Source organism: Mycotypha africana, assembly GCF_025528875.1.
Source record: "Mycotypha africana strain NRRL 2978 chromosome Unknown BDF20scaffold_10, whole genome shotgun sequence".
NCBI classification, from domain to species: Eukaryota; Fungi; Mucoromycota; class Mucoromycetes; order Mucorales; family Mycotyphaceae; genus Mycotypha; species Mycotypha africana.
Window position 1 is genome coordinate 574,800 of NW_026515734.1, and position 25,914 is coordinate 600,713.

At 38.8% G+C, this 25,914-nt stretch overlaps 12 protein-coding genes across 12 annotated transcripts; 4 read left to right on the top strand and 8 right to left on the bottom strand.

The window, feature by feature from the left end:
- Positions 1-114: 114 nt before the first annotated feature.
- BDF20DRAFT_826322 (uncharacterized protein) lies at positions 115-1,425 on the bottom strand (the record flags this gene model as incomplete). Its single annotated transcript, XM_053078062.1, has 3 exons — positions 115-625; positions 770-1,022; positions 1,143-1,425. 3 exons carry the CDS (start codon positions 1,423-1,425, stop codon positions 115-117), a joined length of 1,047 nt encoding a protein of 348 aa, XP_052932806.1.
- A 146-nt stretch (positions 1,426-1,571) lies between these two features.
- BDF20DRAFT_915984 (ERV/ALR sulfhydryl oxidase domain-containing protein) lies at positions 1,572-2,140 on the bottom strand (the record flags this gene model as incomplete). The annotated part of the gene is made up of 3 exons (XM_053084394.1): positions 1,572-1,751; positions 1,841-2,022; positions 2,113-2,140. The coding sequence occupies 3 exons, from the start codon at positions 2,138-2,140 to the stop codon at positions 1,572-1,574; spliced, it is 390 nt and encodes a 129-aa protein (XP_052932807.1).
- A 178-nt stretch (positions 2,141-2,318) lies between these two features.
- BDF20DRAFT_907604 (autophagy-related protein 22-like protein) lies at positions 2,319-4,410 on the bottom strand (the record flags this gene model as incomplete). Its single annotated transcript, XM_053083401.1, has 4 exons — positions 2,319-2,377; positions 2,603-3,615; positions 3,736-4,166; positions 4,261-4,410. The coding sequence occupies 4 exons, from the start codon at positions 4,408-4,410 to the stop codon at positions 2,319-2,321; spliced, it is 1,653 nt and encodes a 550-aa protein (XP_052932808.1).
- Positions 4,411-5,408: 998 nt separating this feature from the next.
- BDF20DRAFT_889499 (replication factor-A protein) lies at positions 5,409-8,118 on the bottom strand. Its single transcript, XM_053082134.1, has 9 exons — positions 7,923-8,118; positions 7,820-7,854; positions 7,642-7,747; positions 7,317-7,568; positions 6,915-7,191; positions 6,762-6,849; positions 6,611-6,678; positions 5,794-6,522; positions 5,409-5,713 (listed from the first exon to the last, which is right to left on the bottom strand). The coding sequence occupies exons 1-9, from the start codon at positions 8,057-8,059 to the stop codon at positions 5,615-5,617; spliced, it is 1,791 nt and encodes a 596-aa protein (XP_052932809.1). The 5' UTR covers positions 8,060-8,118; the 3' UTR covers positions 5,409-5,614.
- A 407-nt stretch (positions 8,119-8,525) lies between these two features.
- On the bottom strand, positions 8,526-10,098 carry BDF20DRAFT_907606 (WD40-repeat-containing domain protein; the record flags this gene model as incomplete). Its single annotated transcript, XM_053083402.1, has 5 exons — positions 8,526-8,667; positions 8,747-8,908; positions 8,985-9,664; positions 9,768-9,883; positions 9,963-10,098. The coding sequence occupies 5 exons, from the start codon at positions 10,096-10,098 to the stop codon at positions 8,526-8,528; spliced, it is 1,236 nt and encodes a 411-aa protein (XP_052932810.1).
- Positions 10,099-10,751: 653 nt separating this feature from the next.
- On the bottom strand, positions 10,752-11,310 carry BDF20DRAFT_826520 (Prefoldin beta-like protein; the record flags this gene model as incomplete). Its single annotated transcript, XM_053078085.1, has 4 exons — positions 10,752-10,856; positions 10,920-11,043; positions 11,124-11,200; positions 11,269-11,310. 4 exons carry the CDS (start codon positions 11,308-11,310, stop codon positions 10,752-10,754), a joined length of 348 nt encoding a protein of 115 aa, XP_052932811.1.
- Positions 11,311-12,510: 1,200 nt separating this feature from the next.
- On the top strand, positions 12,511-14,159 carry BDF20DRAFT_922716 (uncharacterized protein; the record flags this gene model as incomplete). The annotated part of the gene is made up of 2 exons (XM_053084679.1): positions 12,511-13,509; positions 13,611-14,159. 2 exons carry the CDS (start codon positions 12,511-12,513, stop codon positions 13,953-13,955), a joined length of 1,344 nt encoding a protein of 447 aa, XP_052932812.1. The 3' UTR covers positions 13,956-14,159.
- A 119-nt stretch (positions 14,160-14,278) lies between these two features.
- BDF20DRAFT_889527 (uncharacterized protein) lies at positions 14,279-14,747 on the top strand. Its single transcript, XM_053082135.1, has 2 exons — positions 14,279-14,321; positions 14,434-14,747. Exon 2 carries the CDS (start codon positions 14,475-14,477, stop codon positions 14,724-14,726), a length of 252 nt encoding a protein of 83 aa, XP_052932813.1. The 5' UTR covers positions 14,279-14,321; positions 14,434-14,474; the 3' UTR covers positions 14,727-14,747.
- Positions 14,748-14,864: 117 nt separating this feature from the next.
- BDF20DRAFT_106420 (uncharacterized protein) lies at positions 14,865-17,715 on the bottom strand. Its single transcript, XM_053074690.1, has 4 exons — positions 17,686-17,715; positions 17,232-17,531; positions 16,423-17,051; positions 14,865-16,321 (listed from the first exon to the last, which is right to left on the bottom strand). Exons 2-4 carry the CDS (start codon positions 17,445-17,447, stop codon positions 15,004-15,006), a joined length of 2,163 nt encoding a protein of 720 aa, XP_052932814.1. The 5' UTR covers positions 17,448-17,531; positions 17,686-17,715; the 3' UTR covers positions 14,865-15,003.
- A 1,071-nt stretch (positions 17,716-18,786) lies between these two features.
- Positions 18,787-19,509, bottom strand: BDF20DRAFT_804656 (uncharacterized protein; the record flags this gene model as incomplete). Its single annotated transcript, XM_053076474.1, has 1 exon — positions 18,787-19,509. A coding segment is annotated over one exon (723 nt), but the record flags the coding sequence as incomplete, so codon positions are not given.
- A 2,552-nt stretch (positions 19,510-22,061) lies between these two features.
- BDF20DRAFT_838526 (uncharacterized protein) lies at positions 22,062-22,711 on the top strand (the record flags this gene model as incomplete). The annotated part of the gene is made up of 2 exons (XM_053079171.1): positions 22,062-22,427; positions 22,496-22,711. 2 exons carry the CDS (start codon positions 22,062-22,064, stop codon positions 22,709-22,711), a joined length of 582 nt encoding a protein of 193 aa, XP_052932816.1.
- A 1,061-nt stretch (positions 22,712-23,772) lies between these two features.
- BDF20DRAFT_889541 (CDP-alcohol phosphatidyltransferase-domain-containing protein) lies at positions 23,773-25,380 on the top strand. Its single transcript, XM_053082136.1, has 7 exons — positions 23,773-23,935; positions 24,045-24,179; positions 24,256-24,295; positions 24,369-24,482; positions 24,576-24,657; positions 24,749-24,830; positions 24,924-25,380. The coding sequence occupies exons 1-7, from the start codon at positions 23,851-23,853 to the stop codon at positions 25,070-25,072; spliced, it is 687 nt and encodes a 228-aa protein (XP_052932817.1). The 5' UTR covers positions 23,773-23,850; the 3' UTR covers positions 25,073-25,380.
- Positions 25,381-25,914: the final 534 nt, after the last annotated feature.

Genomic DNA, 25,914 nt, shown 5'->3' on the forward strand with positions numbered 1-25,914 from the left:
CATATACACTACAGATACCCCTCAATTATACACCACATATCCTAATCACAATTTTTACAATAATTGAAAAAACTTTGGCTATAAAATCTACTTGTATATTTGTGCAGTATTCAGTCAAAAGTAACTTCTTATTCGACGTATAATGTTCAGTTTTTTTAGCATCCATTCCTCTTCTGCTCTTTGAATCATGTCCACAACATCATTCGATGTTACTGTCGTAAGCCCTCCATCCAGAATATAATTCTTGGCAAAGGTATATTTCCAGACTACCCGCGGGTCAATGCCAGCTTTTTCTAATTGCATCTGCACACTTTCACGCCTTGACAAGGCATTGTTCAATCTTGTATCTTGTAGTAACGCTGTATTTTCTAGCTCAAACAATTGTTCATCTAGTTCATTAGTGAGAAGGTATTTAAGGACCGTTTCCGAATGGATATGGAGATGCATATAGTTTTCCCTCTTGTCTGATTTGATTCGTCGTAAAAGTGCTGATGCTAGCTGCTTATATCGTTTGGTATAAATTGGCTCGGGAATAACGTCGGGATTCATACCGGCGATCAACCATGAGAGGTTAACATGAAGTGAATTGATACGAACACATATAAATGGTGAAAGCGGACGTTGTCTAGATAGAACTTCATCAAACAATGTATGAAACGAAGATGCTATGATAGGGTCTTCGATTCCTTGTAGTTGAGGCTCGTTATGATGGTTTCGTAGAATATTGCTGTTTCTATCATTACTTCTGCGCTCTTCACGCTCATCGAACAATAGCATGGATGATGATGCTTTTGGTTCTACAAATTTATAGGAATAGGTCATAATCATTCCTTTATCGCCTAGGTAATGCAATCTTCCATCTACATCTTGATGATTAAGAGACGGCGATAACTCGTAAACTTGCTGTAAAGACGGATTAAATTGCAAATGAAACAATACATGAGCGCGGTCAGCGAGGTCAAGATGATCCATAAATGCTGGGTTGGCTTCTCTTTCGCACCATTCACCGAATATGATCTGTGCTTTTCCACGACGCTGGAAGTAAGCGCCATCATAATCTTCCCCATCCTCAATTTCATTTTTATCTTTGTTAATTCCATTACTATCACTACTTGTAGTCTTATTTCTATTTACGTTGCCACCATTTTTCAAGATAGACTTTTGCCTTCTCAAATAATGACATGTTTTAAATTCTATAACTTGATGTTCTGCGTCGTAGCGACATGGTGTCATGTCAATAATAGTCCTTCGACCTTTTTCATCTTCCAATTTTACATGTATGTTTTTTTTGCTAGTTTTACACCGAAGATATAAATGATATTCGCATAGCTGTTTCCAAGTCTTGTTTACCGATCGAATACGATAGACTTCCATATAAGAAAGGTTTGAGATGACTTTGTCGAATATTTCAGGCGCCAGCTCCATTTGAATTTATTTTTTTTATAAGATATATTATACTTGTTGGTTATTTAAAAATAAAAGCAGTAAAAAAAGGAAATCTTTGGTGGTTTATGTGATGCATAATGTATGTGTAACTCGCATTTTCGTTTCTGAAGTTTTTGGGTTTTTTCTCATTCATCACAAATTTGTGAATATCCCTGCAACCACCGATCAAACACCTTTGAGCAATCAAACATCGGTTTGCCAAGTTTCGCATTAACCTTATTGTGCTGTCTGCACAGCCAATCACTCAATTTTCTTCGACTACCAACACGAATAGGTTCTTCTTCCATCTCTCTCTTCAAGTCTTCCTAATCATTAGTTCAACCATGGAATATATTCACTATTAAGTTTCATTAACATGAAAACCTGCAATCTTTTTCCATCAATTTTTGTTTACCCCCAAACAAGGATAGTTTTCGAAGAATGACTTCATAAAGGCCCTCATTGAGTCCATCTGTGATGGAGCTGGTCTGTCAGGATAATATGCTGCGGTAGTATGCAGCATGACCCATGCGGCTCGTCCTAGTGTTACAGCATCTGCTGGACAATTGTCAGAGCGCCACGTATCATTATTTTTCACTTTGATTCAAAAAATGTCTCAGCGTTGAAGTTCATTGTCATGTTATGCTTACTAGCAACACAAAGAAAATCTATAAAAAGTTACTTTACCTTCGACATTGTCATTTGGGTATGACATGTGCATCAAGTTGAGCGAAATGAAAAGACTCTAAATTATGAAAAACTGGCAAAATTTTCGTCTCAGCCCAATTGACAGGTTCTACCCCGCAATACTAAATTTTATCACAGAGTTTATTTTGAGCTTTTAAATGCAATCATTAACGTTTCTGTTTGGGCAAAGTCAGAGTAAGGTGTACTTAGTAAGTGTAAGTCATGATGGAAAGGCCTTCTAAAGAATAGAAATGCTCAATCCTACCTAAAGTAAGAAAGTATAATTTTAACACCGAGTATTATTAAAGACTGTTGAGATAGATTAAGAAATATGGTACAAGTATAAAGTTGATGAGAATAAATTACAGCTAAAAAAAAGGGGAATATTTTTATATGGAGTGGCTTTATAGGGAAACTATGCATTGCGCTTCTTTTTCGGTTGACACACGCACAGAGTCTATGGAAGCCTGTTCTTCGACAACTATGGGACCGTCCTTTTGTGCCAGATAGCGAACAATATCCTCCTTTGCTTTGTCGACATTAATGAACCAAACGATAATCAAAGATAGTACAAATAAAGCAAGAACAAACGGCCATCCTTTCCATAAGTTGTCGGTGTATTGAGTAATAGCACCAATGATCACGGGTCCAACCCAAGAAGAGCCTTTGTTAATGACACCGAACAATCCAAAGAACAGATTTTCTCTGCCCTTGGGCACCAATTCAGCTAACATAGTATTTTGCCACGCCCAAATAGGAGCTGTAAACAACCCGGACCAGACATAAAAAACCCACAATTCCCAGGTATTACGGATGCCGAAATTACGAAGCCCAATACCAAAGCAGCCCCACAAAGGTATAATGCCTGTCAAGGCAATAATGATCATCAAGTTGGTTTTGGTTCGAATACCAAAGCGTCGAGAAATCCATAAAAAGAATAAACAGCCGAGGATAGAGGTAACAGCTGAGGCGAGGTTGAGAATGGTGACCTGTTGAGCACTGAAGCCTGTGATTTGAGCTTGTGTAATAGCGATCATCTGATTTGTGGTTGAGACAGCGTCAGAAAACATAAAGTAAGCAAAAATGTATAAAAAGAGATAACGTAACTTGCGAGCCTCTTTGATGGCAACGAAAACAGATTTCCATCCAATGGTGAAATGGTTGGAGTTGCTGGGAAGTGAAGGTCCTTGTCGTTTGGAGGGAATGGCTATGAAATATGGAATAGCATTGATGACCCAGAAGACACCACATACAGCGGTTGAAATGAAATTAAAGAGAGGCACGTTGCCCAAAATATGGGCATCATCAGCGTAAAAGTTGTAGTTGTTCCAGGCAATAAACGAAATACCAGAAAGTAGACCGGTCATCATCAGGAATCCAACATTAGAGAAGACAGTGGAGATGGCGGATACGTGGTTTCGCCATTTTTCTACTACGGAATCAATCTCATCGTTTGATAGGCCAGGGTCAGCTCTTGCTTTACGTACCACAGGTAAATTATCACTATTATATTGACATGATGATAAAGAGATCAATATCTCACAGCACTTCGCCTTTTGATTTCTGTTTTTGGTCGTCACTATCCTTCGTGCCTTTCATCAACTATTTTTTCGAATACTTTACCTGATTGTGGGGAATGCGGCGGCATAAAAGACCAATGAGGTACCGTATGAAATCAAAGCGAGAATCATGATACCCAGCATAGCATTCCAGTGTGATCCATCGTCGTTCATGAAAGCAATAGGTACAATTTGGGTTGCACAGCCGATGACAGTAGCGATCAATAAAATATACTTATTCCATTTACCATAGTCAGCCAGACTACCAAATGTTGTGAAGAGAAGGAATTGAATAGAGAAAGAAATTGCTTGCACATATAACATCATTGCCGACACCGGAATACCAGAAGTACCTGACCATGGCACGTAGCAATTGTCATCCGAATTATGGATATCGCAGCCTTTGATGTGAGGAGTCTGAGGATAAAAACCACCTTTGTAAGCCAAGTACTGAAGGATGTTGGGCATGTAACTATTCATTGTATAGCCGTTATCCTACATTTAATAGTATCGATACACATCAGTATCAGTATAATGGTTTTTTTCTTGGCCTAAGGCGCCTCGTGTATATGGCAAAAGGAATACACACGCCATTATAGTAAAGGTAATAACCCCACAGTTCCCATTTCGTTGCCGGAGGTTGTGATAGCACTCGTTTCCCTCTTTCTGTGCTTGGATCAATATCAATGTCTGTAGAATCATCAAAGGGAGATTCGAACAGTTTTAGTTTTAAAACCATTTGTCAATTAATCTGCAGAACGGTAAATGGAGGATGAGAAGAAAAGAAGAAAGAACCAAAAATGTATGCAAAGCGTCAAAATAAATAGTTGTTGTTCATACAAACACGAAGATCTAAAAATATAATCTGATCCAATGAGCAATAACCCTTCTGATATCTGATTTATGAACATGCATGTACATAACAGGTAAAATTTTATATTTTTGAACACAAGCAAACCTTCAATTTTCCCACTCAAATAAAGGATCACGAACAGGTAACTATAAAAGGCTCACATGGAAATTGCAGGGTTCAAACAAACGACATGATAACATAATCGTTAAAAGACCCTGAACTGTCTTTTCTATAGGTAAATTGAAGTGTTGAATAGCCAAAGAGAGGTGGCAATAGATAAACTCTACCAAATTATGCGCGTATCCCACACATTTTCAAGATATTATGCTCTCGAATTTGCAAATAGTTATATCACTCGTGTTTGAAAGACCCAGGCTATAATGCTTCTCCAAGAACACAGTTGACCATTTTGCATTGATGATTAAGGGAAAAGTTCCCTAAAAAAATGTAGATTTAGATGAATTTGTGCAGGGTTTATTCGAAATATTTGTCCAAGAAAAAAAAAACCAACCTCAAATGGTTAAGGTTTCCCAAATCTAGAGCGCAGAGCTGACAGAAAAATCAGATGTTACGGTAATACATTGCACAAACTACTTATGTAAGATGGAGACTCACATAGAAAGCATTTATTACTAAACTGCTGCTATGCTTTACCAATGAGCAATATTGAACAATTCAACAAAAAATAATGGGAGAATTTTAAACTGTTCATGTCTGCATAGAGAAGATAGAGAAAAGCCAGAGGTTGCACGCCTCTTCCACCCCAGATTTTTCACTGTCGTGGAACGTTTCCACTTTGTGATTTGGTCTATATAATATTGTTCGGCTACAAGATCATCAACATTATACCATCCTTTCATTTCAAGAAGATGTTACTGTAAAAAAAAAAAAAAAAAAAAAAAATAGATGATAAGAGTTTTTATTAATCTTTTAAAGAATCATGAGCAATAATATATAGAGTTTTGATAAGGTTATAAGGATATCAAAAGCATGTTTGTACACACTTTAAGCCAATTAATATTTTACTTAAACGTGCTGATATGATTTATACAAGGTTTCAACTAACCAATTTACTCTTCATTTTTGTTGCCTAAAAGTATTTTTCGATACGAGAAATCATTTCCTGAGACTCTTTCTCATAACTGATGGGTGTGACTTCAAAAGCATTGAACTTGGTACGAGTTAAATCCTGTTCAAGTATTCAATATCAAGTTGTTGATTAGTTTCTTAAAATAACCCTATACTGCTCGTATGCAGAAAGTAACTTACATTGAAAGTTTCACGCTTCGCTCTGATCTTGAAATTATAGACACGCCACAATGCCTTGTTAAATACGTTTTGAACTTGTGCTGAATCTTCTTCGGAAAGTTTCATCAATTCGTTTGCACTCATACCGATTAAAACACCTGAGACTTCATCAAACGCATTAACATATACTTGACCGGTGCCATCTTCAACGGACATAGTTAAAATGTAGCGGTACTCCGGAGATGGGTAGGTCTTTTGGCACTTTTCGCAACGCCATCCTTCGGTTTCTAAAACTACCTTCTTTCTGCATGTAGGGCAGCCAGGATAGGCAAAACTGTCAGTTTTATAATAAACAACAGTACCTTTAAAGGAGAAATAATCAGGATTATCATTGGTACCGAGACCCTGAGATTTGGCATCCTGTAAGGTAATTTTCTTGTTGGTACGAACAGAGCCTTCACCCGCACCGTCAGCAACGGCAGAAGAGCTATAACCAGTAATCTGAATATTAGGATCCTTGTCTGCATACCATTTACTGAGTGCTTCTGCTTCGGGAAGGTCTGGATTGATCTTTAATAAACCAGCACTACCCAGTGATAAAGAACGACCGCCAAAGTCGCTAACACGAACGCCTTTCACTGCCACTACAGGATTAGTCTGATCAGCAAATTGCTCGGCTTTAGCATCCCATAATGTTAGTTTGATGCGCTTAAGAGACTCGTCAGCAATCATCACATCCCTTTTCTTCATCTATATAGTGTAAAAGCAGGGGGGAAAAGTCAGCAATGAGTAATAACAGATTACGATAACTCAAATATCGATTGTTTACTGAACTTACGGGCTTTCCTGTCACTTTGGATACGAGTTCATTTATTTCGGACGATTCCACAACAACACCAATGACATCTAATAACAAAACCAAACAGAATTGGTCAGTCTCAATATCAAACTGTACTACCACTAAATCGACAACAAAAAGTAATACTTACCAATATTAGTATCCTTGGGTACTCTGTCAATATCAGCAATTTTGACGAAATCGAAATTGATTTGAGGAATATTTCCTGAATCCGGACACTATCATTACAGAGATGTAAGCTATGCTCTTCATTATTCCGTTTCTTACTCATTTCTTTACTTACAGCTTCAATTTCAGTAGCATTTTCAAACTGAAGTTCATATTCATTGTTTAGTGTAGAAAATTGTTTCTTGGCCATTGTAACGCGTGCCTTGGAGATATAGTACACCTTTCCTTCTTCCAGCATGTTGTACAAGCGATCTACTTGATCATTAAAAGCAGTTGCCTTTATTTCACCGGTAGTGTCGAGGAGATTGACGCTGAAAAGTTGTCCATCACCTCTGGCGTTACGCCATTTCTTGATATCTGATTTTTGACTTACTCGAGCCTTAATATGCCAACTATTTCGAGAGGTAGAGAGTGTAATCAAACCAAAAAAAAAAAAAAGGGAGAGGCATAATATATGTTTAGAATATTAATATTGCTCGGTTGATCAAATTTTCTATTTCTTCGTTCGTTTGTTTACCGGCTTTGATAAGGGTTTAGATTTCTGATAGGCGTGATGTTGGCTTCCAATTGCATATTGGCGCTAGACGAAAATGGGGTCATGCTAGCATTGGCACTAGGAGCTGGTCTGTTGACGGGTTTAGTACCGTTCGTATTGCTAACGCTGGTGGTTGCACTCGATCTGTTGGCTGCCTCTTCAAGATTTGTGGGTGAACCAATACGAGACTCGACATCGGTTTGAACAATGTCAAACGATAAAATGATCAAGAGTCTAATTTTAGGGTTGCAGTGAAGTTTAATGAAACTATCGAAAGTTCTTCTGCATAATTTTCTAACAGACTTACTTTTTGTTTTGCAATGGATTACAAACACAATCAGTAATCTGAATCACGCTGTGTTTTTTTATCAATCCGTCGTCAACTAATTGTGCGTGCTGCGCGGCAAGCATTGCTATTATTCAATAAAAAATTCATTTAGTTTGTGAGCCGTTGAGACTTCAGTCTAGCCACATTCATATATCACCTTGCATATAGTGGACACCATCAGAAACAATAACTCTGTATATATGATATATAAGAATCAGAAAAATTACTTTTAGAGTATTTGAATAAAGTAGTCCTATTACCTGTAGCGAGTTCCGCCATTTACATTTACACCTTTGATACTGAGCAATTGAAGTTTAGGGTTTTTATGAAGAGGATTTTGCTTGTCCTCGTCATACAATACTTTCAGGGCACCTTCAGAAATTTGTGGCATCGACATCCTTCGCTAAAATTCTCGGAAGAAGAGAGACAATGGAGGAAAGGTAACTACGGAGAAGAACAAAAACGCGCTTGGATTTGAACGGTTTTTTTAAATCGCGCGAATTGTTTGACGCGCATTGAAAGGCGATGTTCGTAGTAAATTCTCAGCTTGTCTATGATAAAAAGGGGTCTTCAAAATCATTTTTTATCTTTTCTTACTCGGGTTTAATGTGGAGTGTAATTGACTGCACGTTTATAAGCAATCTATTTAAGATGCCTGGTGCAATTTATACTGTAAACAAACCGAGGGATTATTGATACGGAAATGATTTATTTGATATCAAATTGCTTAATGGTGATAATGATAAGTATAAAGAAAGTAGGTATCGAATAAATAGTAGAGTTGAATGATAAAAAGATGCTAATGCTGCTGAGAGCGCAAAGTTGAAGAAGACCGCAAAAAAGAAGGCTCGCTATTAATCCATTTACTCCACACCATTTGCATCTTCTGTAGGTTCTAACAAGCTATACTGTTTCAATAAAACGCATTCGCCTCCGCTTTCCAGGTCAATATTATACTGGTAAAAATAGCCTTCAGAGGTGACAACCATGACTTGTGGTGTCGTGCTATCACATAGTTTATAAAGCAAGTCAGAAAATTTTCTGCTAATATACCCTTGATTATCGTGTATAAACCTCAAATTACCTGCTAAGAGCAACTAAACTTCTCACACCTGCGCTTGGCAGTTTAAGTGATGCAAAATCACGACTGGGCTCCCAGATTTCGGTAACAACATTAGGTAGGTACGAACCAACACTTCCAGCTAAGTTTCTGCCTAGGTGCATGGAAGAGCGTCGAAGCATTTGTCTATTGAATGAGCAAATTTTTACTAAGTATAATCATATCCTCGGCATTACTACCACAGCAATTACTACCACTTTACCCCACACTCGAACTTCTCCCTCTTGAATCCTTATCGAGACCCTGTTGCTGCTGCTGCTGATATTGGTGATCATAGTTGTATCCATTGCCGTTTGCTCCATTCGATGCGTTGTTTGATGTGGATAGTTTAAAGATATGCACAGTCTCAGTATCACTTGAAACACACAATAATGAGCTGACAAGATTAAAGGACATAGAATAAATCTTGGCAGGGTAAGATCCACGTCTAAATTGGTATACTTTGGTCGCATCCAAAGTGGAGAAGATACGAATGACTGTGCCCTTTTCACTAGCAGTAGCCAATAGAGTACCTTCTGAATTCATCGAAATACAACTGATAGGTGATTTGTGAGCTTGAATAATATTGCTCGTTTGTGATCCTAAGGCATCAAATATTTCAACATCGCCGGAAATATAGTAAGCATTGGATGAGCCACTGTTTGGTGAAAACGGGGATGTTGATGAGCGAGCAGGATAAGCAATAAAACAATTTTCACTGGAAGAAGACAAAGCAACGATGGCATTTGGATTGGGATTGGTATCAATAGTATGAAGTAATTTCATGTTGCTGATATCATATAAAAAGATTTGCTCCTCCAGTACGACAATCAGTCGCCTTCTGTTCATTTTCACGGCTAAAATGGCCGTGGGGAAAGACAATTCGCATATCGTTGTTTGTCTCTATAACCATATCGAAACAAGGTAATGTTGGGCATGCATTTAGTATATGTTTCTAGAACCTGCATCGTCTGTAAGTTTATGCTGTGTAATAAAAAAATAATACCTTTGTGTTTATAATTTGCAGTTGTCTTGGTGAGAAAGCGGGGTGTTCACCCGCCCCAACCAACGCCACAAGTGAGGTACAGAACAGCATCTCAACAATACCAGTTCCACCCGCCTCTATCCGAGAATTTAGCGGTTGGCTTTTTAGTATGAGAAACTTTGTCACGGAAAAGTGGAAAACTGACTAATGCTTTACGTTTAGAGTAACATTTTCCAAAAGGGTCGCAATTGTAAATTCGATAGCCTCTTTCAGTGCCGATGGAAATGCAACTGAAATCTTGATTAAAATTCAAAAAAAGAATCTCGTTATTGCTTTTATCGCCCAAATTCATATTCAAAAAGCTGTAAAGTTCGTCAAGAGGATATACAGTAAGAAGACGAAAAGTCGCAAAGAAATAAAAGAAAGGGGTAGTAGACTGGAAAAAAGAAGAATCGCCTGACAAAAATTATACAGCCAATCAAAATCAATAAATGGCCGAAATGATACAGCAAATGTGCATAAAAAGATGAAGGAAAGACAGGTGTCATCTGCTTCGAATTCAAAGCCTACATGTGATCGACGCACCTTTCTTTTCAATCCTTCTACAACACTTTAGCATACTTTCAGTTTACAGTATTTTTCAATCCTTATTTCGGCTGTTACATTCATGATACGCAGTGTCAGTGTATAACAAAACTGTCAGGTTATGCCCGTTTGTCTCTATCGAAGGTGTTCTGCTACCATTACTTCACTTGACTGATAACCTCAAATCTGAATTCAAACGTTGTTGGAAAAGCGTTGTTGATCAAAGCAGTACATAGCACCTACAGTCCCTCCGTGAGTTTTCAAAGAAACTAACCATGTTTACTATTCTTGTCGAAAATGACCATCACGTATCTGTCTTACAGAATCCCTTCAACTCTTTTTATTACAAGGAACTGGAAAAATAGTGTTGACAATCTAGAATACAGCTTCTCTTTTGTAAAGTCATCACGCTCCGCTAAGTTATTGCTTTGATACAACTTGAATATTGTACTTCTTTTGGAATTCGACGAATTCTTCTTCCTTTCTCTTATATGACTGCAATAAAGATTCTATCACTTGTTTGATCTAATAAAATCAGAAAAGTGTCAACATAGTTACAATCTTTCTTAGCAATTTTTGGCTCCTTACTCCATTGAAATTGGTTTCTAAGGCTGGTAAAACTTCTCTAACTGTTCGTTCAACTAATACGCCTCCTACCATACGAAAACATTTACGATCGGGCTCAAGTGGTGAAATGCTATCGATAACAAGTCTAGAAAGTGATCGTTAAATATGTCTATTTTCTGATGCGCCTACCAAAGTGTTTTGGGTTTGTTTTTTTGTTTTTTTTACTTGTGTTCTTCAACTTCTGACTCTAATTCACCAATCTTTTGTGCTAATTGCTGAAGCTCGTTTTTATATTGATTATACTTTAACAAAAGAAAGAAAAAAATATTATTAAACAGCTGAAGGTTTCCAACGTTCTTCAAGTTCTTACCTTTTGCGTTAATTCTGCGTCAGAAGGTCTTTTGTCAGCCATTATTGGTTAATAGTTATGTGAATTGCGATCTTGCCACGCGAGATTCAAGTTACTGATCTAAAAAAAGCGTAAAAGAGTAAGAGAAAACTATCTGTAAAAAAGGGGGGCGATTGACAGCCAGCAATTTTTAAAGTCAACAACAAAACTATGGTTGAGCAGTTATACACATTATTACGGCAGCAATGCTAATTCCATACGCGCCGTTACTTAGTAGAAAGGTTCCTAAGACTTTTCCATAAATAAGCCGAACAGTAGAGTAAAAGACGGAAAAGGAAGATAGCTCCCAAAAGAACAAGAAGATGAAGAGGAAACCGATTCACTCCTACTATCTGTGCGTGTCTTCTTTTTATTGTCATTATCGTTGCTGGCTTTGTTTTTGCATTTTTAATAAAGATAGTCAAAAGCCTTTTGGTCAGCATTTACATATGTTTTTGTTAGCCAAATGCTAGTATAAACGGCTATACCATGGGCAACCGATCCGACAGGTGCTATATCACTCTATGTGATTGTCTTTCCAGCGGACGGCGGCTATGATTAGGTTAAAATGATTTTTGTTATTATTGGGAGGTTAAAAAATAAGGTAGTAGCCATGCGCAACGACCAACAATAATGATAAAAGAAACTACAGACAGAAGTATTGTTGCTGCTAAAGTATGCATTTATTTGGGTAGCTCTAAGTATTCTGATAAGAGTGAGTAAAGTTACAGGTGTAAGCGTTTATGCTATTTTAACGTTCCTTGTAAGTCTTATTGTTACTAATAATGCCTGAATCTGGGCTTATCATCTGTAGAAAAAAAGGTCGTTGAGCCATTTGTATTACTGTTAAACGAAGTATAAACGAAAGAATTGTTGTTACAAATTAGCCTACCGTTATTATGGAAAGCATCTATAGTATTGTTGTTCTACTTGCTCATACTGCAATAATTTTTAATACATTGGTAAGTGTGTCTTGGGATTTTGCGTAACTAAATATAGAGTAACCTTTCGAGTCAATGTTAGGAAACATCAACAGAATAGATGATATATTGCATAATATAGCTTTGAGGTTTTAGGCAGACGATCGTAACTGTATTTACGGATGTACATGTCATGGCGCCGCAAAAAAAAAATGCATGATGATAGCGAGAGTTTAAGGCACAATTTGAAACTCGCCAAATTTTTTGGTTTTCTCAGTTCCTCTTTAAATAGATCCTTACCTCAATGAGGACGAATGAACATCAGTCCACGTCCCACCTAGCTTCTACGCCAAATACAAAACGCACTGTTTCCGAGAGTTCCAGCTATTTTAATTTGCAAAAACAACCTGAAGAAGAAGTTGTGCTTCAAACACAAGAAAAAGGATCGCTTCCAACTCGAGCTAATCTCAAAGCCATTAGCAGCCTTGTAGAGGCAGCACAAACCGTTGTCTTTACTTCGGTCTCCTTGCAGCACACCGTAAGTCGTTGTCTGAATTATATAGGAAATGATAGCCTTCATATGGCTTTTTCAGCTTCTTTACAAAAAGCAAAAGCGAGTACTGAAAAAGTGGTGCGTACACTGGCTGTGATAGAGAACGATCCTGCTACTCCAAAAATAGTGCAGGAACTTCCGCAAACAGTCAGTTTTTGTATACTTATATTGAAAGACTTATGCTCAACTTTGAGGACAAGGCTGTCTATTTTAGTTCAAGGATTTGATGCGAAGCATTCTCGGCATCTACTGACGAGTATTTACAGTGCCTCTGTAGATATCAAGAGTGCATGGGAGACCGTACGGCCCTACTTGACGATTGACCCTACCTACACATTGGCCTCTCTACGATCCATGAATGCGACTCCCTTGACGACGCCTATGAAAGTCAGATCACAACAGGAATTCAAGACTTCTTCAGCAGCCAATTCGCCATCCATTGTAAAACCAGATAACAGCCAACTTTATGCACAATTGAAGATGCTAGTATCCAGTTCGTTGAATGTCATTGGCTTGTTAAACCAATCTATCGGAAAAACACTACAGAATAATAATTATCAAGGAGGAGCAGCGTTGGAAGGGAAGTTGAATGGTTTAATAAGACAAACCCAGTATGCAACAGAGTTGTCCCAGTCGTTGAGCAAACATTTAGAGGTGATGATGGCAATGAAAAACGAGGATTTCTTGAAATCACCAAGGCGGAAAGAATCAAGTAGGCGTATGTGGGAAGACACCTCAATATATTTAAAGGTAGAGGGACTAGCCAGTATGGAAAATAAACTTGATAAAGAATCCAAAAATTTAACTTTTTTTTTTTTTTTTTTTTTTTTTTTTGCTCTTATTTTAATAAGGCTATTGTAAGCATTATGACTTTGATTCGGTCAATATCAACTGAAGAGGATTTTCAATGGCCAAAACCAATAAAGCAGGGATGTTTGTACGTCACTCGTATGTCGGCAGAAGTCGCTAAACTATGGAATCGCTCTAGCACTTTTGCTGAGGATGGTTATTTTCTAGGTAGACAGTCCTCATCGAATACTTCTTCCTCAGCCAGCACTCCCGCTGCTGTCGGTGGTCCTGCAACTCCTGCCACGGTCCTGCATCATCATGCTATAGATATAGAGAGAAAAGGCAGTAGTTCCAATACCTCTGAGCAGTCTTTATCACCTGCTACTGCTACTATACCCAAGCAATAAAATTTCCCTTCCCCTTCCCTTTCCTCTTTTTCTTCTATTTTCTATTTTCTCCAATCACACTTTTCAAGGGCTGTCAACTATGCCACCTCTTTTACTATGCCGTAGTATACACTTTAAACGGATACCGAATTATAAAGGCTATTGGACAGAGATACTCAATCGTGCGGTCGATCCCGCATTACAGCAGCAGCGGCCTTCGAAGAGTGATTCTGCGAGATCGCCTATCCCCATTCCTTTCATTGAGCTCAATGACAATGTGCAGCCTATACCCGACAAGATGGAAAAGCCAAAAACTGTAGTCTATTTTAAAGGAAAGCCCATCGAGCTTTTACCGAAACCAGAACCACCAGATAATTGTTGTATGAGGTACGTCAAAGTCTTTCAAAGTGGGGGGGAGGAAATCCACAGGTTGGCGGGGGGCGGGGTGGTAACGCTTTCATTTGTTGAACCTTTAACGAACAAAATTTTGCATCTGTAGTGGTTGTGTGCACTGGTAAGAGAAAAAAAAAAAAAAAAAAGATGAAGGGCTTGTTCAAGGGTAAGTCTGTATTGACGGGAGCTTATAATAGCGTTTGGGATATGTACGAAGAAGACATAGAAGAATTCCAAAAAGAGAGAGAGGATTTAAGAAATAGATTTATAGAAGCGGGTGAGCCTATACCAGAAGAATTACAAAAGTCAAGCAATAATATGAATGAAGGGGAGACGGATATAGACCCAACCATGAGAGCCTTTTTAGAGATGGAAAAGAAGCTAAATAACAAAAATTAACAGATGAGAGAATCTTTGCCTATTTATTTCTTTATTCAGTTATTGTAAAATCAAAAATAAAGAATCCATAATAATTTGAACACAGAATATCAAAAGGTGAACAAGAAAGAAACAGATATATATTGTATATGTCATCCACTTTAGTAGGTTAGTGGAATTGTAGTAAATGTATTAGACGTCAGACAGAGGCAAGGGGAGGATATATGTATTATTATAAGTAAAATTACAAGGGTTTTCTATAAGTGATATGCTATCTAATAAGTACAGTAGGATGAGGTTAACTCCAGACATCTTCTTGATAGCGACCTGTGCTTCTCAAGCTTTTTACATAGTCCTGAGCTTTCTGTTCTTCCAAGCCACCAAAGCTTTGAGCAAATTGAACAAAGGTCTGATTGACGTCACGAGCCATATGCTTGGCATCACCGCAGACGTAAACATAAGCTCCTTTCTCAATCAAGCTCCACATTTCCTCTCCAAATTCCATCAAACGATGTTGAACATATATCTTTTTATCCGTTTCACGAGAAAAAGCAGTAATAATACGAGAGGGTTCTCCCAAAGTGTCAAAGAGCTCGGGCCATTCGTTGGCATACAAAAAGTCCTCCGCAGAATTTCGGCAACCAAAGTAAAGGATGGTAGGACCTACAGGCTGACCTGCTTTCTTTTGCAGAGCACGCTCACGGACAAAACCGCGAAACGGAGCTACACCGGTACCAGGGCCTACCATAATGACAGGAACAGTGGGGTTTCGAGGAAGTTTGAATTGAGAGCGACGGACGTGAACAGGAATTTTAGCCACTTTGTTTTCTGCATCGTACAAGGCATCGCGAGGACCACCCAAGCTGTATAAAGGAACATCCGGGTGTGGTTCCAATCCATGGATGGCCTCGTGTAATTTCCACAAGTAATTTGTATTGACACCGTAGACAGTGCGAGGATGGGATGTTTCAGGAGTATATTGTAATGTGACGGCCGTCACGGCGATGGTCTTGGGTGATTCTTTGGATGAGGAGGAAATAGAGTAATAACGGGGTTGTAAACGAGGAATGCTTTCTACGATCAAATCGAAAGGAATGGCTGAAAAACTACCCTCGAGCTCCATCGACTCTGCGGCGGCCAGCATTTCCAACACTTCTCCCAAGTTGCGAGTGACATCGGCCACGCGTTTACGGTATTCCTCTTTGTCAGAAGCCAGTTGACGAAGTAATTCTTTTGATTTTTCTGAAGGTGCATATTCAGTCAAAGACATGAGTGTTTGGCGCGACACGGCAGAGCAGATATCCACATAATGACGGAAGATAGCACGGTAAGTGGTAGGAATTGGGAAAGGGGACTTTTTGGAAGCAGCTGCATCAGCGGCCTGAACACGGACAGCTGTATCTAATTTATCCATTAACCCTAATGCCTTGGCAAGTCTTTCCACTTCTACTTCATTGTTGGTTGGCCAGAGAGCAACATGATCCCCGGTTTGGTAAGTGAGGTTGGTGTTTGAGATATCAATTTCGAGGTGTAAACAATGACGGTCTCCGCCCTGAAATAGCTCTTTTGAAGTCACTGGTGCATTGTAAGGACGTTTGGCGTCATAAACGACACGACTAAATAATAGATGAGAATGTAGGATTTCATTGGGGTCAGTCAATTGAGATTGGCTCCTTTTGCGATTGCGCCGGGGGCGCGGTTGAGCGAGAATACTTACCCTCCTTCTTCGATCCATTCAGCCAATTCACCGAGATAAAGTTTTGCCTTATCAAAATCAGTCAACTCTTCTACAGTATAAGTAGCTTGTCGGGGGCCGGATGGAGCATTGTTTTCGTCCACGCCGAGGGCTTCACAGAATGCAGGCCACATTTCTTCTTGCCAAGCCAAAAAGTCTTCTTCTAGAGAGCCATCGTCATCACCTTCACCACGTTCGCCGACTCTGTTGGCACCCAAGGCCAACAAACGCCTATCAATGCTACGTATCACTTCATTATAGTGTTCGTATGTCTTATTTCCCAATCCGAAAGCAATGTATCGTAAATTCTTGAGGGGCTTTTCGTTCTCTTCTGCTTCATCAGCGGCGGCTGAGAATAAAGGCTGATCCTCAGCAAGCATGTCCCAGAAATCAACAGCATTATCGGTGGGCTCGCCTTCACCATAAGTAGCCATGACAAAAAAGACCAAGCAGTCTTCAGGTACAGTGTCAAGATAGCTGAGGTCGTACAGTTCAATATCAGCGGTCATCGCACTTACTCCATACTTTTGTGAGCATTCTTTAGCCAGTCGTGATGCATAATCTTCAGCAGTGCCCGTTTGAGAACCATAGAAAAAAATGACTTTACGGCCCTGTTGACATGAAGACATGGGATTCTGTTAGATTTCTCTTTTTTATTCCCTTGTTTCATTGTATGACATGATTGCACACATTTATATTCTCTTCCAACCCAACTCTTTCGGCTCTCTACTCCCCCTTTGCGCCCCCCCAACCTCCTCCACCTTTCAAAGAATGGGGTCTATGGTATTTACCTGTTCCTGCATCACCTTGACAAAATTGCGCTCTTTTTTGACAGGTGCAGTTTTGAGATCACCATCGGCAGGTTTCATCGCTGGGTTTTTACCCGATCCAAAGAATCTGTCAGTAATGTGTCGTCGACTCAACCATGTAACGGTTCCTAGGCCTAGGACAGCCAAAACTAAGATATCCATCGTGTTGAATAGATGGTTTGACGTTGATCTTGCCATTGTTTTTTACAAGTGGAGTCTTTTTCTGTTAGGTCACTGTTCAAGTTGTGTATAATGAGATAGGATAGTTATAGATAGATGAGACTAGACGTTACAGTAAGGTGCGCAGTCAGCGGATAGTTGTTGTAAAGGAAAAAAAAAAAAAAGAAGAATAGAAAAAGGGCAGCTTCTTATAAGGAACTTGACCTTTTTATCTGATCTTTGTGTTTTTCATTATTTTTTTATTATCTCTTCTTACACCCCCCGCTGTATCCATTTTTCCAGAATTGTCAGCCCCACAGATTGCAGTTGTGCTTTCGGTAAAATCGGCCGCCTGACCTTTCCCTCCTGAAGAATGTCGGGCTTTCGTTGGTTCATTTTTTGAGTCGTTTTCATATGAAGGTTAAACTATTTTTTTTTTAACTCCACTGTTTGTTGAACCCCACTTCGGGCACCGGGAAACACATGAAAAAATAGACGATTGCATAATTCCTAATGAAACAAAGTTATTACGGCTATCTTTGTGCTGAAGGTTTGTTTTTTCCAACACCTTCGTTTTCTTGCAGTACAGAAGGATGATGAGAAGGATGATCAGATAGAATGACATGCCTTCCCTAATGCTTCGTATGGAAAAACACATACCTATGGCGATAAAAAGGAGGACATTTTCCAACAGACAGTGTGCCTATCTATCGATAGACGGCAATGCGTTCCTCAGAGACATTTGCATCTATCGTTGAAAGGCAAACTCCTCGTCATCACTTGGAACGCTTGTGAGATGGTGGGTTTTAGAGAGTACAGAGTTCCCTTGTGCCAACGCTTTTCTTTGCTTTGGTAAGCTTTGTGAATTCACAAAAGTAGAGTAAAGCCCTACTCTGTTGCATCTCTCATTTTAATGTTCCTATTTTCTGTTAAAGAGAACAACACCTAAGCAAGCACATCTGTTTTTTTTAATCTAAGGTCTGCTTATATTTTATTTACAAGGTTATATATTGACTCCAATACAAAAAAAACAAAAAACAGATGACGTTTTCTAGCTTTTGTCATTCAATAGTTCAGTTAACCTATTCATAATGAGACGGGCCTTCTGTCTTTCTTTTTCCTTGCTTTCATCCACTGATCTTTCTGTTAAAAATAGATCATTCATGACACTAGGATGGGATGGTTCAGCTGTGTTAGAAGAAGGGGGTTGTTCTGGTAATGAGGAGGTTTCAAGCGATGTTGTTGTCGGTGTGAAAGGTGTAGAAGAGGTGGGTGTATGCGTTGTCGTGTGGTTCGTCGTAGTATTGGCGGCGGTATGCGTGTGTGTTCCTGATGACAACAGGAAATCAATCGAAGTGGATGGACTATGAAGTAACGGGTTCAAGATGATCAGAGGTGTTCCGTCTTCGTTCATCGTGATGCTTTCGACATAAAAGTCGTGCAGTTGATTACGATCATTTTTGTTGGCTTGTATGAAAGAGGCGTATTCTCTGGGTAATAAAGCGACGATGCCTCCGACGGCGACGGCATGTCCGATAAAGTAGTCTACTTTGACTGGATTCAAGATGCGGCCTTGCACCTTGAGTGGCTCTTGGGGTGGAGTAGCAGCAGAGTAAGTAGGGCCCATCACAGGCCTCTCCTGCTCAAATGTCACATTTAAATAGTCGTATATCTGCTCTCGCACTAATTGTTTTGACTTGACAAGGTGTTGGAACTCGGATGCACGCTTTGCACATTGTTTTTTAAAGTGGTTGAACTGCGCGGGGGTCATGGCCATTACGTTTTGCAACTGTTTGTCATTGTCTTCTGTTACAGAAGCGGCTGGTGTTTTGGGCTTTTGAGAGACACTAGCATCAAAATTCTCTTTCCATCGTTTCATAAAGAGCACTTGGTTGTTGGCTGTATACCAAGGTGTTTGATGCTCTGCTGTATCCAAGTCTTTGATCGTGGTATAATCGGTTCGTATGACGGTAGGCAGATTTCGCTTCAGACCCCAATCACCTATTTTTTTAAAATTTTTTGTGGTTGTATAGACTTGGTTTATTGTCCGGTCATAGCTGGCAAGCCTTGAACTGCGAAATAGATTGGCAAAGGCATGGGTGGTTGTCGATGTGGTCATGGCTAATGGTGTTGGAGAAAGGGTGTTTCAAGTCGATGGCATCGACTGGAGATGGGTGGATTTTTTTAGGATTTTTTTTTTCCCTTTTCCTTCTTTTTTTGTAGGGCGAGAAAAGTTATCTATTTGGCAATAGTGAGTGTGTCATTAAATCTGTCAATGCCCCTTGCCCTTGATCAGATTGAGGAAGCGGAGTTTAAGGTTCGGTGGAGGGGAGTGAGGGAGGGGAGGGGTGGGGTGCGGTGTGTGCAGGAAAGAAGGGGGCGACTACTTGTCGTATTCTACTATTGTCTGTAGCCGATGATGTGGCATTGATCTGTGGCATTATCTGATCTCAAGCTGTTATGCACTGACGTTCCTTGGTGCATTGTACTACTGTTACGGCTGCAGTTGTTTTTTTTGTACTGTTTACTGCTCATGAACTGTTCAAACAAGTGATGCATCACTACTTTCTCACTATTCATTGATTCCTTTCAACCCCACTTCTTTACACATAAAGATGAGCATAAGGTTAAACGCTGAGAGACAAACCAGTCAAGGAGATTTCAGTAAATCTTTAAAAAACCTAGAATTGAAAAAAAAAAACCAGCCAGCTTGTGTCTCTGCCTTTTGATTTTTCAAACCAAGTTTTTCCATCCTTTGTGGCCCTTCTCCAACTCACTCCTGTCTTTCATGTTCCTTTCAATCGGTAGGGTGATTGCCATAGTGTAGCTATTTTCTCTCCTTTGGGACTTGGGGGAACAGCAAAAGATGGGTCAAGAAAAAGCAGAAACAATCCCTTACAAAGCACCACTCAGTTACTTGGAGAGTAGATAAGGGTTCACACCACAGTTGACGTCAGTGATGGCCTCCTTTTTGGAAGGTGGAAGGAGTGGTGAACAACAGCAGCTGAGTGGCTATCACTGAATGCATGATGAGACACATATTTGCATTGTATGCCAAAACTGTTCTTGTGGATAGAGGAGCCTTTGGACACGTAAAAATGCAAAGGTATTGTACCGTATAACATGATTGGCATCATTTGACTGCATCGTTGAACTTATTGATTGACATACGAGAATACACGATCTTTGCCAAGTGGTGAACCATGGGGGGAATCAACGCACTCGCGTTTTTTTTTTTTTTTTAAAAAAATTATTATTCTCTTGTAACTGCTCAAAGGGTACGATGCAAACTGTAATAAAGTTAGCGTTCTGAGCTATTTCACTGATGATGAACGATACATGTATGCTGTTGTTGGAATAATGTAAGGCTGATTTAGAAATCAATTTGTTTTCAGGCAATGTCTGGTCTAATCGTCGACCCGTAGCTGCTTACCCTATGTTTGAGGTTGGACCATCGTGATTTATTAAAGTGCAATGCAACGTATTGACGTGTGCATGGTCGCATAACAAGCGCTGCAGTGCATATTAGATCCCAAGCAGGGAAAGGCTTCCCTCACTCGATCTATGACCTGGCATGTGGTGGAAGTATAGCTGTTTCTTGGTCGTATTTCATGTCGCCTTGAAGTGTCCACAGAGGTCTCCTTTTCCCAAGGTAGAATTTCTAGCCTTTCCTTTTATGGTTCATGATTGAGTTGATGAGCGACCCATAGGATGGATCGTGGAAGAAGGATGGTATATCTCTATGATATATTAATATATATATATATATATATATATATATGTGTGTGTGTGTGTGTGTGACATTTGAATAATAGTGCACGGTGCATGCTTTGAGATGTCTAGAACATACATGTCGGTATATGATGTGTGTACAGAACAAAGCGAAATTCAGGAGAACAAAGGTGTAAATCATACGATAAATGTCCTTTTTGTACAGACAGCACACACGCTTTACGAAAAAAAAAAAAAAAAAAAAAAAAGTATGAATCGGTCACATACCATATTTGTCAATCCTTCAGGCATTTCCACTTTTTTCTTTTATTTCTTATGCAAACCATAGTGGGTATCATCTAGCCACCTAATGACAGCTAAAAGCTTTTTTGGTAAGATGACTTGGACATAAACTGCCAGTGTAGCTCTTGACCATGTCAATGGCCAACCACACACACATTGTTCTGATCAGAATGCATTGATACGGATGAAGGTACAGTAATATTATTGTCAAGATGAATGTTAAGCTTGCATGGTTATACAAAAGACGAGCTTGATCTATTCAGGAGGAACATAGTAAATAAGCAAGCAAGTAAGTAAGTGAGTGTGTGAGTGAGTGAGTGAGTGAGTGAGTGAGTGAGTGCGTGCGTGAGTGAGTGAATGACTGGCCAATGACCCGGGGGGGGGAGGTGCAACACGTATAAGCCTAAAGAGGAGACAACACACATTGATAACAAGAAAATAGAATAAGGAGAGCTCAAAGATAGCTCTCTCAAAAACTATATAAATAATAAAAAAAGTCGATCTGCAATTTATTTCATTTAATTTCTCTTTTTTTTTTTCTTCTACAAGTCTATCACAAAGAGAGTTTATTCATTCATTCACACACACACACACATATCCCTTATTAGACAACATTTTATAACCTAGAAGAAACAACACATGCCATCTCTCACATCCATCTTTAGCAATAATAATAACCAAAAGAAATGCTGCTGCACTTGTGGATGCCATACTCCTGCACCCATCAATACCGCCATTGCACAGGAACAATCACAGAACAGCAGCAATATCATCCTATCACCAACGCGCTGGTTTCCTCGTATTCGTCGTAGATCATCTTCGAGTTCATCATCTGCTTCATCCGTCGAATCACTCACATCTTATTTCTCGTCCAATACCTATGGCAATAAAGATGAAGAAACATTGTCCAACGTAACAAGACTCTCTGCAGAACTTGACGCAGTTGACCACGAAATAAAGCAATTGAATGAATTTCAGGACATGTACAAACTAGCTGTAGATGAGGTATGTATTGATATTCATCCAATCATCCAATTACCAACTTGGTACTCATTGACAACTTGTCTATATAGATTGCTTATGCTACTGAATCTCAAGGGTCTATCTATTACAATGGTGACCTTTTAACAGCTACAGAAGCCGTCAATGCATGTCTAGACAAATTTCGAAATATCTTGCTCAGTATGAAGGATACCCATAGATCTTTTAGATTTCAACAAGATTGGACAGATACCTTATTTGCATTAAGAACCAAATTAGATGGTCTGCCTCCTGGAGAGTCAGCTTAGAAAGGAAACGCATGTTCATTCCCGACCACTTATGATGATTTCTCACCAAAAAAAAAAAAAAAAAAAAAAATAAAAGAAAAAACTTGCCTTATCTATGTATACCCCGCTCAAGCTTACTTTAAGAAGAAAAAACCAAAAAAAAAAACCCCCAAAAACAACGTAACTCTCTCTATTCTATCAACATAGACAACTAGAGTATTTGGATATTTATGATACTTTTTATATACAGTATATTTCTTTTACGCGTTCAATCTTTGTATACCTCTTTTTTTTTTTTTCTTTTCTTTTTTTATTCGTATTCCCTTTTTATTCATGCAGTACATAGACGATACCTATCTATTTATATGTATGCCTTTCTTATCGAGAATAAAATAGATGCTTAACAAGAATGTGTGTGTTGTCAATCGAAAAAAAAAAGATAAGGAAAAATGACCTCATCTACTTTTCGGGATTGTCTTTCTTGGGTAAAACGTAATTGTTGAATTGAACGCGTTAAATGAGCCACAGACAAAAATGACGACAGCTACCTTATTCAGGGTGATGGTGTCAAAAAATTAAATATGTATAAAGTTAAAAAATCACCAACAACAAAAAGTTTGTTTATTTCTGTCTCTGCACGCATAAAGGTTTTTTTTGAAATTCCGATCAAAAAGGTAGAAAAAGTCGGAACGGAGATTCTGTTAGTTTTTTTTTTTTTTGAAATCGGCCCATCTGTATAAGCATAGAACAATTAGCACACATTAAGAATGATCAAGCTTAACAAGAAAAAAACCAGTTCTTGGGATCAACCCAAACCCCTTGATTTGTCATTGTTTGTTTACAAGGTCAAGGGACACTGATTTGTATTTCTATTTTTGAAAAAAAAAAAAAGCTTAAAGAAAAAAGCCGTTCATAAGATTTCTTCAAGGTTAAAAATGTGTAAGCAATGGTGTGATTGAAAAAAAAAAAGAACCCTTTCTTTCAAGCGGGAAAGGAAAAGAGTCAGCGGAAAAGGAAAAAAAAAAAAAATTGTATAATTCTTTTTTTTTTTATTTTTTTTTTTTTTTTATAATAGTATTTCTATTCCTCTCTCGTTTTCTTTTACGTAGAGCATACACCTCGTCTCATACACTCCCTTCTAATTCATTATTTATTTTTTCATGTCTTCATCGACGATCAAAGCCACCGAGAAGGAAGTCTCGCGCACAAATGAAAATGTGTTTTTGTTCATACCTAACCTCATTGGTAAGTTTGGAAGGTCATGGAGACGCAAGGAATGAATGAGTAGCAAAGAGAAAGCTGCAAAGACAATTGATGCATGTTTTTTTTTTTCATTTAAATGACGCAACATTAGGCTATACACGAATTATCTTGGCTTCATTATCATTGTATTATATGCCATGGCATCCAAAAGTATGCGTAAGTTTATATTGTATTTCTTGTTTATTGGATGCTGTTGATGGGAATGCAGCAAGACACTTTAATCAATGTAAGTGGTTGGACTTGGGGTTTGAAGAAGAAAGAAGAACATGCAAGGAGTGAGCTGATGTCCTTTGATAAAATAGGCAGTAGATTCGGAGCTGTTTTAGATATGGTGACAGATAGGTAAGTGAAAGGACAGGGAGAGGAACAGGACAGCTTTGACTGATCTATTTTTTTTCCTTTTTGCACGGGTTAGATGCACTACGACTTGTCTTTTATGCTTTCTCTCGCTTCAATATCCTCAATGGACGATTCTTTTCCAGTTTTTGATTTCGCTTGATTTCAGCTCACATTATATGCACATGTACAGGTAAAAAGAAATTAGCCCCCTAAGGAAATGCACACCCTCCGTTTGTGTCTCTTTTTCGTTTCCTCATCCATGATACACACACCCTCTATACAGTTCAATGATTTCTGGATCGTCGAGTCATAAGAAAATCAGTAAAAAGCAAAGCTGGTACTTGCAGATTTATTATACCAATAATGTAAGAAAAACTCCTTATGAAGAATGAGCAGATAGAAGATCAAAAGAAGAACTCTCTCTCACACACACACGTTTCTTGACCCAAATGATAGATTGTCTTGTTTATCATGTGTGCCGGCAATGAACTCTTTTTTGTTGCACTCTACGTTCTTAAATTCAGTGGACCTTTAAACAGTAATGTTTCAATCTACTTTATCGCCTATTCAACATCCTCCTGATCACCTTTTGCTCACACACCCTCTCTTTTTTTTTTTTTATTGTGTTTAGCGGCTTGGTATATCGCTCTAGGAATCACAGGTGCCATATGCTTTGCAAAACAATTTATCAATATTGTCCAAATTATCAATGCCAGCAAAACATTATCCACGATTGATAGAGAAGAAAGAGCAAATTTGGGAATCAATAAATTAAAGTAAAAAGCCCCTTCATCGCCGCTCGGTAGGATAGTGTTGCAGTTTATATATATTTGTCAGTCTCCTTCGTCATAATAAAAAGGCTTGAAATGATAAAATGGGTTGTACACAACAAAAAGAAGGATCATGTTGTCACTCAATCACGAATGACTGTAACTCAAGAAAACGTCCCTCATGAAACTGGAACTAGATCCCAATACTGTTTCTTTGTACAGTTCTACAGTTTATATTGAGACGTATTCAATCTTCCTTTTGGATGAAAGCATAGTTTTTGGTATTATACCTTTTCTGTCAAAATGCTCAATGCCCGCCTATGCGACCTCCTCTATCGTTCTCGCTCTTTTTCTGTTCTTAGAACACAACTCAATCAGAACTTTGTAACCATCTTCGAACAGCTAGAGGAGCAAGACATCCTTTGGGAGGCTTAGAGTTCGAGCCTAGTGATGAAGATGGCCTACTATGGCCTGCTCTGCCACATGAGGAACAGACAACGTTTTGTTCTGCTCGTTTCTTGCCATCTTTCAGCTTCCCCCTTTTTTTCATGTCTTCTTTTTGATAATCGCAGGATCTATCATGCCTCCTTCATTGAAGATAGGATCAACAAAAACGGATAGAAGCCTCTGTTTCATCCATCTTATTTACAAGTTGTTGATCCTATAAGTGAGCGCTAGACGAAGGAAAAAGAAGCAACACCAAAGACATTCTATTCGACAGTAATAATGCTCTGTATACCGCGTGTCATCGAAGCCTGAAAAACGGTTACCTCAGAACATTGAAAGGGGGCTGGATCAGGCATGCCGAAGGGACAGACGCGTGCAGAAAGAAGCGAGTCTTGAGGTAGTATA